The sequence below is a fragment of the Platalea leucorodia genome, assembly GCF_965183815.1.
Source record: "Platalea leucorodia genome assembly, chromosome: 10".
In the NCBI taxonomy this organism is placed as follows: domain Eukaryota; kingdom Metazoa; phylum Chordata; class Aves; order Pelecaniformes; family Threskiornithidae; genus Platalea; species Platalea leucorodia.
In genome coordinates this window covers 17640720-17660432 of record NC_138832.1, presented here as the reverse complement: position 1 = coordinate 17660432, position 19713 = coordinate 17640720, and the positions used below count along the sequence as shown (strand labels likewise).

The 19713-nt window shown below is 41.9% G+C and overlaps 1 protein-coding gene across 1 annotated transcript; it reads right to left on the bottom strand.

Annotated features, from left to right (window-relative positions):
* Positions 1-635: 635 nt before the first annotated feature.
* Positions 636-19524, bottom strand: COMMD5 (COMM domain containing 5; the record flags this gene model as incomplete). Its single annotated transcript, XM_082323446.1, has 7 exons — positions 636-3097; positions 5679-5754; positions 7582-7677; positions 11715-11765; positions 15690-15718; positions 16864-17024; positions 19359-19524. 7 exons carry the CDS (start codon positions 19522-19524, stop codon positions 2996-2998), a joined length of 681 nt encoding a protein of 226 aa, XP_082179572.1. The 3' UTR covers positions 636-2995.
* Positions 19525-19713: the final 189 nt, after the last annotated feature.

The window sequence follows — 19713 nt, the reverse complement described above, 5'->3', positions numbered from 1 at the left end:
AAATAGAGAAAGCAACTGGATGACTGGGCTTTGTTTTTCAGGGAAAACTACCAAGAAAACCTGTGAAAGGTCCCTGGTACCTATTGGTCCGTGAACAGTGTGTCATAAGAAAAAAACCAGTGCCCTTGCCACGCAGACCTCCTGCCTCTCTAATTGATGCCTGACTAGTGATCAGCCTGACAAGACCTCGGGACCGACAAAGCCAGCGTCCTATTGAAGTTGTGTCTTTCACCGCGTGATAGAGAACAGGGGATTCACAGTGTGTCCTTGAAGCGTAACCAAACTTAGAGTGAGTTGGGTAAGATCATTTCTCTTCAGACATAACCACGTTCTTAGAAGGTTACTTTTGTTCTGTATTGGAATGAAAGGGCTACAGTCAGAAATTCAGTGGAGTTCAAATTCCAGAGTATTTTAATTGTGAAGTAAGAAGATATTTAAGCAAGTGCTGAACAAATATTTAACACATAATTCACCATGAAGTTCTGAGAAACCTATCAATAACTTAAAGGCTCACATTTTATCAAAACTGAGGAACTATCTACTAGCCACTCCCACTACCCATTTTGGTGACAACTGCTGTTTTACTGGAAAGCTAATCTGTCAGAAGGAAAGTCCAAATTAACTCTTCAGTACAGAGGAATGAAAATCCTGTGTTTAAGTACTCCTCAGTGTGCATGGTAAACCTCCCGTTACAGTAAACTCCTGCTTAATGCGTGGCAAGACAAACTTGAGATGAGAAGTCTTGAGGAGAACATGAGGAAAACAGTCAGGAAGCCTTTCCATTTCTGCAGAACACAGGCAATTGCTGTTACAGGAGAACAACTGAATGAATGTATTCTGTCTAGAAGGTAAAGGTATTTATAGATTCTTCTACTCCAACCAGTAAAAAAAATACTTTGCAAATGTCTTGAGGACACTTTGTACCCATGCAGTGTTCCGTTTGTCTGAAAAGACTTCACTTATGGTCTCAGTTGAGATACCTTTCCAGTTTGAAACCATGTAAACCTAAACATTCAGAAGGGAAAGGTTATAACAAGGAACATAAGAATGTATGTTTTGTTCCACAGCTTGTGATAATGTAATTCTAGAAAGATGATGAACAAGCTTCACAAAGTAAAACCAAAAAGAAAACATCACATTAATGCAATCTACAGTCCACTTGAAGTTGTAGGAGCTAATTCTTCTTTATATGCTTTGGTGTGACCTGAACATGGTAGTTAAGATGCAGTATGGATCAAACCTGGAAGTTATTGATGAGTAACCTACAAAGCAAATGGAACATGCAGCTTTTGAACAGTTTGAAATCATGGCTGATAGCTTTATTTGAAACTAGAGGACACATTCTTGCACAGGTTTTAAAAGCTTTCTGGACCACAGCTATTTAGCTGTCTTCAGATTGGTATGGACTACTGTCAAAGAAGCCTCCTTTTAAAAAGTATGACGATGAGATCTTCTTTTTATGCCTGTTGTGATTCTTAAAATCCAAGAGCCAAGTCATCCTTTCCTACACAAACATCTGTGGGAGTGTAAAAGGCCTCCTGAATCCACGATTTTAATTTCAGTAGTTTTCTGCGGGGAGTGAGGAAGATAAAGGCAAGTTCTACAGTCACAAAAAATGAAAGAGAAGTATGGGTGGTACTGCTGAGGTAGAAACCCTGAAAGCAGCTAGAACAAGCCAGTTCTTGACAACAGTAGTGGCAGGTGCTTTCTAAGCTACCTTTAACAGCCAGATGAATCCTATAGTTCTAGGGCCCACGGCCTGTGCTGTCTTTGGGCCGCTGCTCACAGCCTCCGTATCTTTGCTGCTGGGGGAAAACTCGTTCAGGCAATGATTGAGGAACGCATCCCTTCTTGGCAAAACTCTCGGGGACATACTTGTGGTCCCATGGCATTTAAATGAGACTTAAAACATATGCTTCAAGTTAAGGGAGTCCTTCCAAGGTTTACTCATGGAGCAAAGGAGTAACTTAGAATAGAAAGAGTATTTCAGTTGGAAGGGACCTACAACGATCATCTAGTCCAACTGCCTGACCAATTCAGGGAACTTCAGCCTATGCTTAACTGTTTTCTTGACCTGGGGGCTTGGATATCCTCATACCTGTGACTTTCATCCCAGAGGCTGTACGCAGCCTCTTCGTCCCGGGGTCTGACTTGCACTGTTAATGAGTACATAGCTGCAGTGGCCTGCAAGGTTACTGCCTCCTGCTGTTCGCTGTCATCGAAGAGGTTTCTGCCAGAGGTTTCTGCCCAGTAACGTCAGATGATTCCGTTCACATTGAACATATAGGGAATACAGGAAACAAAAGGCAGGCATTTCCAGTTAGAAATCTGAGATTACTGTTATTTAGCCCATTCTGATCAACCAGATAGAAGACTTAGATTGCACCTTTCCACTTCTGCAATTCCACAGAATTAGTTCTGGAAGCTCAGTCGATATTTCTTTTGTGATCCACAGACTTCCAGTTTTCTTCAAAATTAGCCTTTAAATATCTGTAGCTATACCTCAGGCACTTAGTGAGAAGCCAGACAGCAATTTTACGTATGCAAAACTCAAGTTCACATTTGTCATACTAGAGCGCAGGAGTGGTTTTTATTTTATTTTTTATTTGAGATACTGCAGAGCTTTCTTATGATACACATTGGTGGGGCTTCCGGTAACAGGCTTTCAAAAATAATTAGACTGATGAGTCATAATCAGAAATAAATGACTCTTACATCTATTAAGATAGTTATTTAAAAAATGTTTTGATGAATCATGCAAAAATGCTCGCAAACGGCATTATACTTTCTCATAGATATATTTTTTTGTTTTTCCTAAGTCTTATGAAAAGAGCTTGTGCTTTTAACACTTGAATCGAAAAAATATTTACAGCAGACATCATAAATGCTACAGTGCAGTTCAGACAGGCAAAGTGGGGCTGGTCCCCTGCTTTGCCATTCACAAGATACGCTGAGGGTTTCAGATCTGTTCTATAAACCCCCGATTTAAAAGTGTTCAGTCCTGGATCTTCAGTATGCTCCTTTTCTCCAAATCATTCATTTCCTTCAGTATAAGGGCAACATTGTATCTCAGTTCTTGAAACTTTGCAACTGGTACCTGAAACAGAATATTCAGGTTAGAAAACATGAAACATCTTAGGAACTTTGACTAAGGAATGCCTATGGGTAGGGGACATTCCACAGTGTCAGCCCAATCTCTGTTATAAAACTTTTTTTTGTTTTTTTTTTTAGACTTAAGACACAGGATTTGAGGTTAATAAAATTTAGTTAATTCAACTAAATCATCTCGGTGAAAAAGGAGAGCGGGAAAAACCAGAAGTAACAGCTACATAGTACATCTGTACTGCCTGATGCGAGAAAGGAAGTACTCCAGAGTGTGAACTGATGGCTGCTGTGGTGAAGAGAGTCATGGATTAGAAGGAAAGATAAAGACACCTGGAAGGTCATGGAGCCTACAGAATTCTCAAGCAACAAATTCCAGATATTCTGCTTGTCCCAACTTGCAGGAGAAAGGAATTGAGCCTCAAAGCAAGAGACGTGGCAGCAACCTCAAGAGCAAAGGGGACTGGCCACCATCTATACATGGAAGGCAAAAGATTTTAGAATCATAGAATCATGATTTTGATCAAAATATACAAAACATTTGCAACTGTGCAGGGGACTAATGGACTTTCCTTTACCATTTCAAGCCTGAGAAGCCAAATGGATGGAAATCTACTATCTGTTAAGACAGAGAACCACATCTGAGCACAGGCACAGACTGGGTGACACAGATTAACATTAGTGCAGTGCACAAACGCATATGCTCACATGAGCACCTATAGCAGTCTAGCCAGTCCCAGGCTGCTCTGCAGAGCACTGCCTAATTTACTCTACTTCTTTGACTACATTGAAGCCACACAGTTCTTTTGACAGAGCCCCTTGTCATCCTTCTGCCTACTGTAGCACAGATATCAATTATCTGAGAGGAATCCAACATCTGATTTGCATTTTCCATATGCATCAGAAATGCATAAAAAGGCATCATGTCCTTTTCACTTTTGACACATACACAGCAAGACTCAAAATGCTGCAATTCGCATTGCTTTTTAAAAAAATCTTCATTGTCAGAAGTCACACTGCGATTAAAAAAACAAACCAAACCCAAGACACCAAAGAGCGTAACTTCTCCCTGTGGCATACACATTTTAAAACTGTTCATAATGCAATTATCTTCTGGACTTACCATCTTACATAAGCCCTGTTAGTTAGCAGGACATTCTGAACGTGTCTGAATGAAAAGAAAGTGAAGAGCTGAGGACTGTATTTGCTTGCATATGGTACCTTGAACCAAAACACAGGTTTATCCCAAAGAGCGGCTAACTGCAGGAAGACCACTCATCAGATACAGAAATCGTGTTTACAGCCAGATCTTTGGCATTCAGATCTAAGCAGCAGCAGCAGCAAAGAGCTGATTCTAAGAGAAGCACATTGTTTGCCATCAGATATCTGCACTTCTGCGTGTACTGGACAGGCACACCCACACACCTCCACTGCAGAATAGCAAAGCGTCTTCCACAGACTTACAACAAAAAAAACTAAAACCAAACCAAACCAACTGGGAACAATGCCACCAAGACTTGGCATTATATACCAGGAAACGAAGCCCCAGATCTAAACAGTAAAGGACATATACTAGTTTTTATTCTCACAAGTGAAACTTACCCTGTTGTAAAGGGTTAACCTGAAGTCCATGGCATCATTTAAGTTCCATGGAAGACCTCACACAGAGCATACGGGATGCTCTGAGCTGGACTGTCCACAGAGGGGTGAATTTGATCTGCTGTGAAGTGACACCCTCAACACTTTGCGATGTACCACAGAATTTGTGCCTTCCTCAATAGCTGCCTTCTCGTGAAGCACTGTAACAGTAAAATCAGTCCACCTCTTCCAACCCACAGTGCTTTGGTGCTTCCTCCAGACTACTACTAACACATGAACTGAAGCCAAAATCTTTACAGAGTTCAAATGTAACAATGCCTGCTGTGCACTGAATTCCTGTATGCACTACCTTGTTATTTATAGAACAAATAGCGTTCCTTTTCAAAGGTTAAAAATATGGAAGAGTTTATGCCATCTTCTGGCAAGCCTCTACGTACAGTGTCATAAATACTGCCACTGACGAATTCCGAGGTAAAAAGCAAAGAGTTGTTTTTACTTTCTTTCTAGCAGCAAGAACTGTACTGAAGAAAAAGAATAAAACTACCTCTGACATAGAAGAGAATGTTACTATTCTCTACCAAATGTAGGAGCTTTAGAAGTGTTTAATATATTTTATAAACTACCCCAGTAATTTTTCTGCCCTCAAGAGCCACCATCAGGTCTGAAGGTTACAGTTGATAACAAAACCATAATTTTTAATCAAACCAGATATTATGCAACAGTGCTTTTCAGAAATTAACATTCTTCTAACAAATGAGGTTTCAGCAAAACGTGTGTAGGAACAAGGTATGAAATTATTTTAGTTGGCGTTTCGTTATATATTGTATGCGGCTACACTGAACACGAAGGATTCCAAAGCAAACCAACCAATGATAATGCATTGTTTACAAAAGCTTTAATATTTTAAATAGTAATTCAACTCTCTAAAAAGTACTTCAAGTGGTTTCTTTTTTATTTATTATGGCAATCAGACTTACTTCAAAGCGATGAGCTGTCCCATCTGAAAGCTTCATCATCATTAGAATGGATGGTTGAAGTGCACGGGCCAGTGAGCTGAAATTATTTACATTATTAGTATTACAACAATAGACATCAGCAGTGTGACGAGTACAGCATTGTACATTAACAATTTAAGATGTTCATGTAGGCTTTACATAGAACATGAGTATTTTCAATCAGAGTCCTGTACCTGGCTGGCTGGAAACTCATGAACATAAGAGTCCTTTCCAATTTACCTCAGTATTGAGACTAAAAATTTTTTTAATAGTTTAGAACTGCAAATTTAGGAGCATTTTCATTTTATGTAATAATCAGTTTAGTGGAACTATGATAGAGACAAGAGCTGACCAAGTACTGCTAGTAATAATGCACAGTTTTCTTATGCAGTTTACCATGTTGCATTAATCCTTTCCATCCCTTCATACTTTCAACTGCCATCTCATTTGGGGAATCAAGTTCTTCCAGTCTCCATCCTAAATTTCTGGGTTGTTATTTTATTTGATGTCCCAAAGAGGGGAAATGAGTCATTCTTGTGCAGCTTCCATCAACTGATGTTGCCAAAGCCTGCTCAGGTACTGACAGGCGTTACAGCCAGAAGCCATACCTCTTTGCAGAGGCTATTGCTGGATGATACACAAGAAATCCCAGGGGGGAGGTTGATTGGAGAGGAAAATAAGAAGAAGAAAAATAGAAAAGGATAATGTATTGCTCCTGTGTTGTTTGGAAAACAAATCATAGGATTTGCCTGCAGCTTGCAAGCATTGTGCCCGAGGATGTTTATCTGTACATTTTGCTCTCTCATAGGTACAGATTTTTTCTGCATAGTGATACCTGTGTGGTGCTTACGGCACCGCTCATCTGAGAGTCACCTGAACTAGTAACTTGTGGCCATTACAATTTTCACTTAGGAGCCTTTTTTCTTGATTTCAGGAAGACTGTCCCTGATTACGCACAGGCCTCTCAACTATGGCAGCAAAGAGACTGCGCTCTCCCTCGGATGCAGGTATTCACGAATGCAGTATGAAGTCATTCATGCTAACAATTTACGCTACTGACAAATACTGGATCATCTTCCAATTTCTTTCACCCTGGTCCATCTTGGTTAGAACTAGACAAAGACCAGGAACAGCAAAGCCAACAGGTTTCTGTTCCCTTCTGGCTCTAGCCAAAGATCCATCCGCGAGCTGCCTCTGCTGTGGCAGATGGCAAGAAGCTATTCACTGCAGGCACAGACAGGATGATCACAAAGGCCTCTACTCCTGTTTTGTGAAAGAAACTAGGAGGCAGATCAATGACCAATTGCATAACTATGGCAGTGTAAAGGAGCTGTTCTGAAGCCTCTCTTTGTAGAATCTACAGCGGACTGTACAGGTGATGGAAAGTCATTTTATTTAACATGTGCGACATACAAATGATAGTCTACTTGAGAAGCTGAACAGATGAGTTCCCTCCCCTGGTCCAGTGAAACTGAGAGTTTGGCTGGCTGTGTGAGGCTCGGTCCATCTAATCATCACTGAGGACCTGTGGAGTTGTATCAGCTCCGTTAAGTTTCAAAGTATTGAAAGAGAGACTCAAAGTTTGACTGAAATGTTTCTAGCACAGAGGTTTTAGAGATCAAAACAAATAAGGAGCCTAAAAAGTATCATTAGTAGAAGACGAAGGCAGCAGCCTGTTGGCAGGTCCATGTTAACAGCAGTAACCTGTATATAAATTGACTGCTACACTGTTCAGAAAATCCCCTCTGTATCTTCCCATTTAATGCTACATGCCAATCCCTACCAGTAAGACACATTTTATCACCGTTAACATTTTTAAGCAGCACAAGTCAGTTTAACCTTGGGCAAAATAATTTCTAGGGTCATGCAGGATTCTCTTTTATACCTTGTGGATATAGCTACGTCCACTCTCCACTTGAAGTCCTGGACAGTTGGCAGCCTACTTCCTTGTATCCAAGCTGCGCCTTCGGAAGCAGGACGCCTACAGAGTAAATCAGAAATGGGAGACTGAAATGCAAATTCATAAAAGAAACAACAATCTAAAGAGAAAATAAGACTCCTCAGAACAAACCTGTCCAGAACTTGTTTCTCTCCTACCTCTAACCTCATTTAGAGAGGTCTGAACGAGGGGAGGTTTTGTGTATTTAAGACAGCTGTGCTCAGATTACCCACTTTTCCTATGCTTAACTCTAGTCCATGTTAAAAAAAAAAGAGACCAAGTGACTCTGTAATTCCAGTAAACTGATGTCACTACAAAGTTTAGTAAGAGTCATTGTGGTGGCTGGCATATCTATTATTTCAATTATATGCAACTGTGAGGCATAGAAAGCGATCTGCAAATATATCTTTACCTTCATGCAGATCCAACAGGAACAAGCAAGCAGGAACAAGACAGATGACTTGAGCAAAAAAGTTGGAATAAGGTCACTGTGCTCCTTCAGCAGAACGCATCTAGTATTAGCGAGCAGCTATGTTTTAAAATATAATAATATTAGAGCGTACTTCGAAGCATACTTAAAAAAAAAAAAAATCACACAGGGGTTCTTGCTAATCCAACATAATTTACAAACTCTAAGTTCCTTACATAACGTTCACTGCCAACCCCAGCACATCCTTCAAGATTTTTGTCTAGTCTCATGTGCAAGAAGCCAAGACTTCATTTATTACTCATATTGCAGGAAGAAATCAGGCTGGTCAAACCTCAGTTTATTTCTGCGAGGAAATACAGTTGACAGCGATTAAACTTCGGGTGGTTGACAATCTTTAAAATTTTAACAGCATCTTAAGCACTGGGTAAGTAAACAAGCCAAATCTGATACAAAGACATAACAACCACCCATTTTTAGACATATATGCAGAAATATCTCCAGAATGAGGTCACTCAGCTGGTCCATTCGGGAGCTAGTCTGGACTTTGTGTTACTTACCTTTTTTTTTTTAATCTTATTTTTTTTTTGCTAAGCAACCCATGCCTCTGGAAGTTATTTACGGTACATTTCAAAGCTACTCCAGTTCTCCCGCTAAGGGCAGGATAAGAAACGTTACAACCTTTATCCATGGTGCTAGACATAATCTAATTACAGACTTTACATCAGAAAGGAATCCTCTCTGAACAAATCAAGGACTGTAGGAATGATAGCCTAACATCCCTACTCAGATTCTTGTGTGCAAGTTAGCTAGTGCCTTTAGAAACTGCCCAGAGAGATTAGTGACTTGATAAGGTACACAGGACTGACAGGCTGAGATCCCCTAATACTCTTGCATTTAGCAAAGGCAATATAAGAAAGAATTCCTCCTTTTTTTGTGGGGGCTGGGTGGTGTCAGAAGTGACACACATTCCTAATCGTATGGTAAAGAAATGAGCAGAAAAAATAGATCAGCTGGTTCTTACTCACTGTCAACTACTGGATAGGAAGTAGGTCACCACAGCTGGGTGCAGCCATGAGGAGCTGGAGTCTAGAATGGTCATTAGCAGGATTAAACAATAAGAACAGGCCTTTCCCTCAGTGGTGAGCTGCTGTCAGAGTATTGCTTAATTTGGGCAGTGCCTAAAAATAGCTACACTGCTACTGCTTCCTTAAGACACGCTAACTCCCATCAATGGAAGACGGTCCATTCAGTGCAGCACCAGCGTTCCGGGGAAGGAAAGAGTAGAGAAAACAGGAGTTCGTTCTAGTTGTTCTAGTTAGCGGTGGTGGGAAAGGTCAGCAATGCCCAAAGAGAGGTGAAGCTTCTGAATATTGTTAAGCTATGGCATTTCTGTGGCCAAACCACAAAGCTTTAGTTCTGGTCAGGACTGCACTTCAGTACCATTGCCTCAGAAAGAGTCGCGGCTTTTATAGCTTAGTTTAAGCTTCTGTCAGCACCTTCCCAGCTTGGACAAGACCGCAACTGGAATTGCAAGAATCCTGTAAGGATGACAGAATGCGCATAGTGGCCAACATACATACAGAAATATACAGGCCATTAATCAAGCCATTGATTTCTAAGAGGAATAGCAAAATGGAGCAGAAAAGACTCAATGGGTCTTATATCCAAAACCTATAGACTATAATTACATTTTGTAAACACGCTGTGCCAACAGCTGCAATATACTGTCAGCACATAGTGCAGAAGTTAGAACAAGTAAAGCACCATGGATTAGCTGGAGACCATCCAAATTACACATGGAAAGGATGATACACCTGGTGACAAGAACATCGTCTGCCAAAGGATGGAACAGAAGAGCACTCAAAAACAAAAGGTTAGAGAATTTGGAGCAGCAGCTGACCTAACAATATCAAAACTAAAGACAAATTCTGGATGGTTCCCTATGCACATAACAAGACACGTCTAGCAGGCCACTGAACAGGGAGAATGAATAAATTGGTACGTGTGAAATGCTGACAAATGGCACACAGAACGCACCCTCCTGGTAGAAACTAAAGCTACACTATTTAAAAAAAAAAAAAAGCAGTACATTTATTATAAACACTCAGAGAGGGGGAAGTTCGGGTTATCCTTTCCCTTAAAAAAAAAAGTTCTAATTTCATGCAGTTATTTGATGGTGTCAACGTGGCAAGTTTTTCTTTCCTTTCAGTCCATAAAGCTTGATGGAACTGCAGCGACACAGAAATATGAATGTCAAATTTCCAGTACTTCAGAGCTGTTGTTTAGTGAACAAAATTGCAAAAATAAGATAAGATGCCAGGAAAAGTATTAAAAATGGATTTTTCTGGGTTATCTAGCTCATACTGAATTTTTGATCAGATGCTAATACTTCTCTTACCATCACAATCATATATATTTACAACGCAATAAGCATATGTATGATTCAGTGTTACATTTAAGATTATAAAAGCAGATCTGTCTAGAAATCAAATCTGAGGTGCTCTTCTCTGGTCTCAAAACACAGAGCAAGATTACACAGGATAATCACAGCTTTCGAAATGAGAAAAAGCTAAATTTTCCAGCATCGTGATTTCACAGTAGAAAACAGACAATCATGCATGCTTCAAATGACATCTAAATTTATCTTCTTTCTCCACTGCAAACAATATTTCCACTTTGCAACCATGAATTTTGCATTCTTAACACCTATAATTCAAATAGAAGAGCAAAGAAAAGATGAGAAGGCTGAATTTATTTTTACTCCAGGAACCTTTAGCTTTAAGCCAAGATCTTAACCAAGGAAATGAAAAGTATTTTTAACTTTGGTAGCAGCATTCAGAGCCTTCTGAGGGTAACTGAAATACCACAACTATGATTATCAGGATGCCATGCCGAATATCTGGAGCAGTGTTGGGTTAGTGATGCTATGTGCTGAGTGACCTCAAGTTTCAAGGAGGAAAGTTTTGCATATGCAAAAAGTTCCAAGCAATTTCTGGATGTAGAATAAGCGAAATACGGTTCAGCAGAGAACCATATAGAAAAAAGGAATCCCTAGAATGGACAAAAGAGATAGGCTGTTCAAAAAGGTCTTGATTTAGTACTTCCTCTGGAGCTCCTGAGGTATGCTGCTTAGAAAATTAATTACAGCTAGCAGAGCACTTGGTATCTCATACGTGTCATCAAGTCACCCAGTGTGAATTCCCAATTCAACCATACATTAAGACTTGATTAAACGCTGAGAAAGCTTCCACGAACCACAGCATGTAGAAGGCATATGTAGCTTGCCTCTCAACAAAGCAAATCTTTCACTTTTGCCCTAACTTGCAATGATAATGATGATAAAAATGCTTATTTCTGCCATGCATTTTTTACCTGTAGGAATTGATGCACCTTATAGAGTCTACAGAACATTATAAAAACTGATTAGTGATGATCACAGAAAAACTGGACATTGGGATGAAAGCTACTTACTGCATATATAGCTGTGCATGATGGACATCATGTTATGTTGAACCAAAATAATGGGACAAATCTTGTTGTCATTAATTCAGAGAATTTTGCTGTTCCTTCAGTAGGCCTGGGATTTTTGCCAGCAGAGCTCTGTGCAACCCTGCTGGCTGCACAATGCACGATACGTGAAGATACTAACCTGTTACCAAAGACTATACTGGAAAAGTCCACGATGAAATCTTCTGGTATCCTTAAAGAGAAGAGCAATAAAAAATAATAATGTTTTGTAACCAAAAATATATGGCCTTAGCTACAAAAAAGAAAAAAAATCTATTATAGAACACAAAAAATGTGTCAGCATTTCCCATCTTCCATTGCTTAAAATTGCCATCAGCTCTTACGTAAGCACTTCCGTATTGATTCAGTCTAGGCTTTCAAAAGGACAGCCTATGGTTTTACATCAAGAACCCTAAAAACTGTATTACATCTTCCTGTCCTAACTCGTATGGCAACAGTGAGTTTCAAAATAACCCAGTATTTGCTTAACTTCTCTCATTAAAGTCAGGAAGAGTTTTACTGATGGCCGACAAGTGCAGAAGGCAGGCCAGCAATGCACGCTTTCAAAAATCCCAAACCTACACATTCCATTTCAATTTCATCTGAAGTGTAATGAAAAGAAGACAGAATGGATTGCTCCCTCAAAAGTAAAAACAGAGGCCCCTGTAGCTAAGATTACTTACAAAAGGAGCATATCTAACATGGGGAGGACAAGCACAAATTTGATGGGGACCATGAGAACTGGTCGAATAGGCTAACTCACACTCCATTCACCCTATGCCTCTCCACTACTTTACTATTCCTCCGACGCTGTTCTTCCCTTACAAACAAGCTGCTGTTGATTTTCCATTCAATATATCAGGCGGTGAATTGCAAAGACTGCAGAGCAAACACTATCCGTTCAGCTGCCTTTACCACAGGGACAGTAATCTCCTACAGAGAGACAAGTTGGACAAGGGGGAGAAGTAACTACTGCTGCTGCCACAGTTAAATCCAGCACTCAACATGAATCAGTGCCCAGAGACATTACTCACCAGTGGCTTGAGATACACAGCGGTGTATCAAAGAAAAATCAAAGCAAACGAGGAAGTTACCTGTCCTAAAGGGCTTACAGTGTCTAATGATGGGAGAAAAAACAACTCATCAACTCACACAGTGGGAAGATGAAACAGCAGTTATTAGAGCTTGAATCCTTAATGGAAGAAGTGGGTTTAAAACACACATTTTTAAATGATGCTTGGATAAAACTGAATTCATATTACCAAGGTGGTTATCCGAGGCAAACTGGGAAGTGAGGAGGAAGGACTAGACAGTGCTTTTTTGGCTGCACGCGTGCGTCTCTCTTTCAGAAGAGACAAGACCCTATTTCTGCAAACATTACTTACACTTTCCGTGCAAGTGTATCACTTAACCCATCCTGATGATGACCGAATATCCTCTCTATGTAGTGGAATAGCTGGAGACAGGGGATTGTAATATGATTATTATGATACCTATCACTATACTTGCTTGACTGTAAGAGCAAGTGTTACTAAAACAGAAGCATTAATGCTACCTTTGAGCTTGCATTATTTTTGCTGTGCAGTTAATGATTTTGCTAAAAATTCCATTCCTGGCTCAAGCAGCTTACACGAGGCCAGTCACACACTAAGCAGATCAGACACAGAACATTGCCATCTGTAGCTCAGGCCTGAGCTGCGCTATCAGTTTCAAAGGAACATTCTGAGGAAGGGACTCAAAGGGCAAGGAAGAAGGTGTGGGGATGTCTCAATCCCATGTTATTGGCCTGAGCCATAAAGTTATTAACAACCTGAGAGGGGAGGGAAAAAGTAGCACCCACCATTTAGAGTGAATTTATTCTCACTGGCTCAGCCAGTCAGGCCAAGAAACAGGGGATACAGAATGGCAACCCTGTGAAACCAGTAGTACCTATCTAATTAATCAGAAGTGGGCATGTCTCCCAGCCTCTCTCTCTCCACCAAAACTAGAAGCCAAGACCAGCTGCATCACCAGGAAATTGAGAATTACAAGACTTTATATGGGTGGAATCAGTCCAATCTTCAGCTTCACTGAAGGAAACAAAATAGAACGCGGGAGAGGTGAAAAAAAGTTAACCTGGCTCAGAGCTCAAACCTTTTAAAAGGAGGCACAAAAAAAAAAAAGGGAAATAAGCCATTTTTCTGCCTTAAAATGCAAAATACCTGCCCAAACACTGGGCGCCAATAATGCCAAGACAGTGCTGTTCAACCCATTACATGTGTTCTTTATGCTCACAGGAGGACCCACAGAGTCACTGCAGAAGGATAAGTGTCTGAATGTAATTAGTAGGCGCCGTAAAAACAAGCAGGTATTTCATCTCCAAACCCAAGTGCATTGGGAAACATAGGAAATGACATTTCCCATAGGAATCAAAGATGCTAAAGGTGCTACCAAATTTACTACGTATCATAGCTTCAGAGTAGAATAAGCTATTTAGTCTTCTGAAAGTTTAGCCACAAGGTGAAGAGAGCTACTCACAGGAAATAAGACTGTCAGAGATGGAAGTTAGGAAGAGTCCCAATAATGTGAGAATCATGGGAGCATAGCAGCAACGAGCAGCACATAAAACATACAAGTCTGCAAGCAACACAAATGCAGTTACATGAACTATTGCTGCTATATCAGTCACATCAACCAGAACAACAAGATAAAAAAAGATTTATCAATATATAAAAGATCATCTGGACTGAAAACATCTGCATAGTTCCATGAATAAACCACAAAGCGAGGAAAAAACCCCAACAACTACAAAAGTGCAAGGCACTAACGTGTGGTCAAATGACAAGGACAGGGGCCTGGGAGTCTGTGTTTCTGGGTACAGCCAGCGTACACAGCCAGCCCCGCCAGTGACTTCTGGCACTCCTGTACACCAACTTGCTCCACTGCTCAACAGAGGAATATTCACCCACCCCCAGAGAACGTGGCATGGAGTTTTTAGTGCTCTTCATTATTCCTTAATCGCACTGAACACATTCTGTGTGCACCTCAAACAACACCAACTCCCACTGGGTCAAAAGCGACTCATCAGTTTCTTACTGACCTACTTTAACCTGAGTGTGAACTCCATGACGTGGCGGAGGAAGCAGCCTGCATTTTAGCTCACAAGACAAAAGGCAGGCCAAACTCCAGCACTGAACTGCAGGCAAAATTGTATCAACTAGCAGGGCACCTTTCATCATGGCCCCAATTACACCTTTCACCGATTACACCCTGATTACACATCTAAACCTGCAGCTTTAATTTGCTTGAAGTTGCTTATGACTCTGCAGAACAGAGTCTGAGGAGAAAGCCAATTTGCAGGTTAACGGACAAATAAGGATGAAAAAAGACAGAATTAGAAACATATCTATCTATTTCTCCTAGGTAGCAATTGGAATGCTAAGAATTATGGGAAACTGGCATTTTAAAATAATTGAGTCTCGGGGCAGAGGTTTATAGATGAAAACATCAGCTGCGGTTATTCTCTCATTGCTACTGAATATGGAAATAAGGGAAAACCTAGAAAGATTATTAGCATCTGATGTCTAGCTTTTAGGATATGAACTTCAGACACTCTGAACGGACTGATACAGATTTTGGCTAAGTCTGTAACAAACGCTATACTTTCTTGGGTAATGGGCAGGAGAGATCATAGCTGAACAAGGTGGTAGGATTTCATGAGCGTTATATCATTGCCCTTTCAAAGAAAAAAAAAAAAAGTAGGGCAGTTTCTTAGCTTCTGAAATGTTACCACTGTCTTACCAAACATGTTAAAAAAATACTGCAGGGCAAGGCGGGGATGGCAGAGAGAAGGTCACTCACATTTGCATAACCTACATTACGAACTAAATTAGACCAATCTCCCCAGCATGTGAAATTTACTGCTCATGCTCAGTGCTAAATCAAGTCTTACACAACACCTGGTTTTGTTTTTTTTTTCATCTGGCTTCACATGACATTTGGCAACAGATCTATTATGTGTTATTTACAGGTAAGTTTTATACCAACTTTGTTGTGTAAAAAAGTTGATTTGGGGAAGTAGTTGCATCAAAGTTATGAAAAACCAAACAGATTAAAAACCAGGCATAAACCGGCATACCTGAGCTCCTTTAGGTCTTCCTTAAAAACCTAAAAAGACAAGGAAGGTGAAATTTTACAGGATGTAGTCTTGAAAGATCATTTCTTACCTAGTGAATTCGTACTGGTTACTTGCTTGGCATCTCTCCCCAAAAGTTTTAGTCTCAAGTGCCAGTAGTTTTGAAAAGACAGGTTACATATTGAGAAGAATTTCCAGAAGTGTTTAATCAAGTTGTGAGAAATTAATTTGAAAGACCTAAACCTCTTGGAAGCCTTTATTTTTTAAAACAACATCCCTGCCATTTCTTTTATGCAGCTATCCATAGCATATTCTTCTTTCATAGTAATTATGTGCCCTTATTCTCAAATATGTTTTAGAGTAACTTGTTTAAACTATGATAACAGAAAGGAAGTGGCAAAAGGTAAGTTCTGAATACTAAAAGCACACTTTCACTGTGTTTCCTGCAATATACGAGCTTTCCCAGTATACCTGGGTAAATATGAAAACAGTATCTTAAAAAAGAGAGAGATGCTGGAAGCCCAGAAGTGGTTCGGTCACATAAAAATAAAATGAGAAAAGAAAAAATGTAAGGTAAAGAAACATGAAAAAGGAAAGAAAAAGCCACGAAGAAGGAATAGGGGTTGGGAACATGGCAGATGTATACATATTCACACAGAACATCCATAGCATAAGCAGAAATAGTGCTTTCTCCCAATTTCCACTATATTGTTCTGGCCACAAGAGCTTCCTTCCCCTACGGCACAAGTATGAAGAAAGGCAGACAAACAAATATGAGAAACTGGACAAAAAAGTGTGGACAAAAGTGACAGCAGTATGTGTGAACACACAGTTAGGGTAGGAGAGAGAGTTGATGCCAATGAAATAACACTTTGCAATGGTTTCTTCTGGGATTTTAATATAAGAGGGAAAACAAACATGCACAGTAATCAAGATGCTGAAGCAGAAAAAGATACATGAATCTTTTTCCCAAAGCTTAAATGCTCTTCCAAAAAGCCCACTATAAGTCTACCCAACAAGTAAAATAATAAGCTCTGGATTTTTAACAGTTTCTTCCAACCACTTGGAGCAACACTTTTACGTGCAGCTCCCCACCCTGGCAAATAAGGTTTAGATGGTAACTTGCCTCTGACGCGGCTTTTAACTTATCAGGACTCCAAGTACTCCCAGAACTTACTTCTTGTTTCAAAGTTGATAAGGGGAGTCTCAGTGCTTCTCGGAGAAGGGTATACATGCCAGAAATGAGGAAAGCAAGCTGCTCTTCTGAGAGATTAGTGCTTTCTGCAATCAGCTTGACAGATTCCTTGCAGTCTTTTCCTTCCAATGCGTTAACAGTGACTGTGAATAAGAAAGCAAAACAAGATCCCTTTAAAAAGAGGAAGACCTGGAGACCGCAAACATTAACATAAACATGTCTATGATTTTACTTGACTTAACGTACTGACATTTTTTCTGATGTGAAACTGTCACTTCAGGTCTCTGTAAATACATCTGATCATCCACCACCACAGGTCAGTCTCACAACGCTTTACCAAAAGAACGTCAATGGATTAAGCTTTTGCATTGTAAAATTGAAGATGTTTTCACTGTTGAAATTTGTTCCAGTGGGATAATGCAAAAAAGATAAAAAAATTCATTGCTCGCGAGTTCAAATCCAACTTCAGCTTCTATCAACAAACTTGTTCACATCAGAAGTCTGCTCACAGCTTAATTACACTTCTGATACCCAGGATAAGAGAGGACTGAGATCAGGCCTGGCTACTAGATCATGCACAGAGTAGGACACAGGTTGCTGTCTACTTACCTACTTAAATACAACTTTGGTCTGTCCTTCAAAGAACAGCAGGTTGCTTATAGTTTTTAACTAGACAAGTTTAATGACAATATTGGTCTTCTTTCTCTTGACCAACCCTAATCGCTCGTTAAAAATCCATGTCTTCCTTTAATACCTACTTGCATTACCCTAGAATACCAGATTTTTTACTCAGTATGGCTCAGGGGACTCGGAAATATCAGCTGTACCAACATTTCCAACAGTCAATCTGAGGGAGGAAAAAAAAGAATAACCAAAAAACATCCCAAGAAAATCTCACTGCTGAGTCATTTGCTCCTAGTAGAAGACGCCTGCGGTCTCAAACTTACGCTTGCAGTTCAGGAGAGCCTGCAATAACACCGGCTGGATAACCCTGAGATAATGGTATATACAGTTTTCACATCATGAACTGAGCAGACATATGAAGCAGCATCTCGTTTTTTATATTAGTTATTATTTAGCAATAGAGTAACAGCAACAGCCTCTAAAAACTAACTTGGTGCCGGTGCCAGAGCAATTTAGATATACTCTGTTGAAATCCATCATGTCTTCAAAGACTACTGAACCTTTAAAGGACAAACCGCTGTCCTGCAAGCTGTTAATCACAGACCAGCGAGAGCAGAAGACGACTGGAGACTTCTGCCAGCTCTGCGTAGTCTGGAGGCTCTGGGGGAGAGGGGCACTCGGATGGATCCGGGCGGCAGGGTTACCTGCCCCGGCTCCAGCTGGTTTTGAAGGACTCTCTGCTCCCCCCACAGTAGGAAGCATTTATTGCACACCTAAACCTAGGCGATAATTTACACCGAAATTAAACCCAGATGGGGCTTAGGAGACGGTCAGGCTTCCTGGCACTGGCGTAACTTTTCGGTCTCCGTTGCCCCTGCCCTAGACAGCAAATACGGCTCAACATCTGTATTTACTTTTGCCCCAAATGCCTCTGCCTGTACGTAGCTTTATTGCTTTCAATTACTGGAAGGGAACCCTGGATACATTGCTCCATTTCTGACACTGTGCAGCAACGCTTTTAAAGACAAACCAGCTGCCAGATGCTTTGAGTCCTTATTGACTCAAATCAGGAAGAAAAACCCTGGAAGCAAGTGAGCTGAGGGAACGGGCACGCAAGGGCCGCAGCACCCCGCCGCACTGCGCAGCAGCGGGTCTCTCAGCTGGCCACAAACAAGCTCTTCTCCTGCTCTGCTGATCAGCTCTTCTCTTCGATTATTCTGCGATTATTTTGCATACAATACTTTACCCAGCTGAGTAACTCTGATTTTGGTGGTCAAAGGTGCCTTGAGAAAATCTCACCTGTCTTGCCTTACCACAGGGAGAAGCCTCACAGCCAAAAATCAAACAGGCAGAGCATTTTCAATCTTACAGCCCCAACTTCAGTAAGACCCCTGCGCTTTGAGGCTCCTGCACGTTATAAAAATACCCACAGGGTCTCGGACCTCCGCACGCCCTGCACGATCCGACAGCGACGCGACCGCTGGCTCTGGGACCGAGGCGTGAGAGAGGGAGGATTTTAAGAGCGCTCAGTGTGAGTGTGGGGGCCGTCCGTAGCTGCAGAGGTCCGTACCTCACCCTCACGGATCTGACAGAATTTTACAATCGAGCCAAGAAACCCCGTCATTGCCTTTAGCCCTCAGCTGTAGCTCCCTGCAGGGAAAAGCAACGGGAAGCGCCCCAGGAGAGCTGCAGCCCTGCCCACGCACGGTAGCGGGGAGCCGACCCTCAGCTGCCCTTTCCTTCCTCAGAGGGCCCACGGCTTCCCGCAGCGGCGCCCGCCCGCCGGGCCTGGCTGGGGAACCGCTCCCGCCCCTCGGCCGGCAGCGCCGGGGCAGGCCGCGCTCGGGCCCTACCTCTGAGGAGCCGTCGGAAGGTCTCCTTGCCCACGTCCTGCACGCCCCGGGCCATGGCTTCCACCTCGGGCGGCACCCGCGGCCCCAGGAAGCCGCCGCGGCCGCCGCCGCCCTCGCCGTGCCCGTAGGCCGCCCCCGCCGCCTTGCCCGCCACCGCCGCCGCCATGGCAGCGCGGCCCCGCCTGCCCCCGCCGCACCGCCCTCCGCCGCGGCAGGGGGCGCTGTGGCGTCCCGGCGCGGAGGGCCGGCGCCGGAAGCAGCCCGGGACCGGCCGCTCATGGCGGCGCCTGCGGCTCGGCTGCTGCCTGCGTGAGGCGGTCGCCTCCTCCTCCTCCTCCTCCTCCTCCTCCTCCTC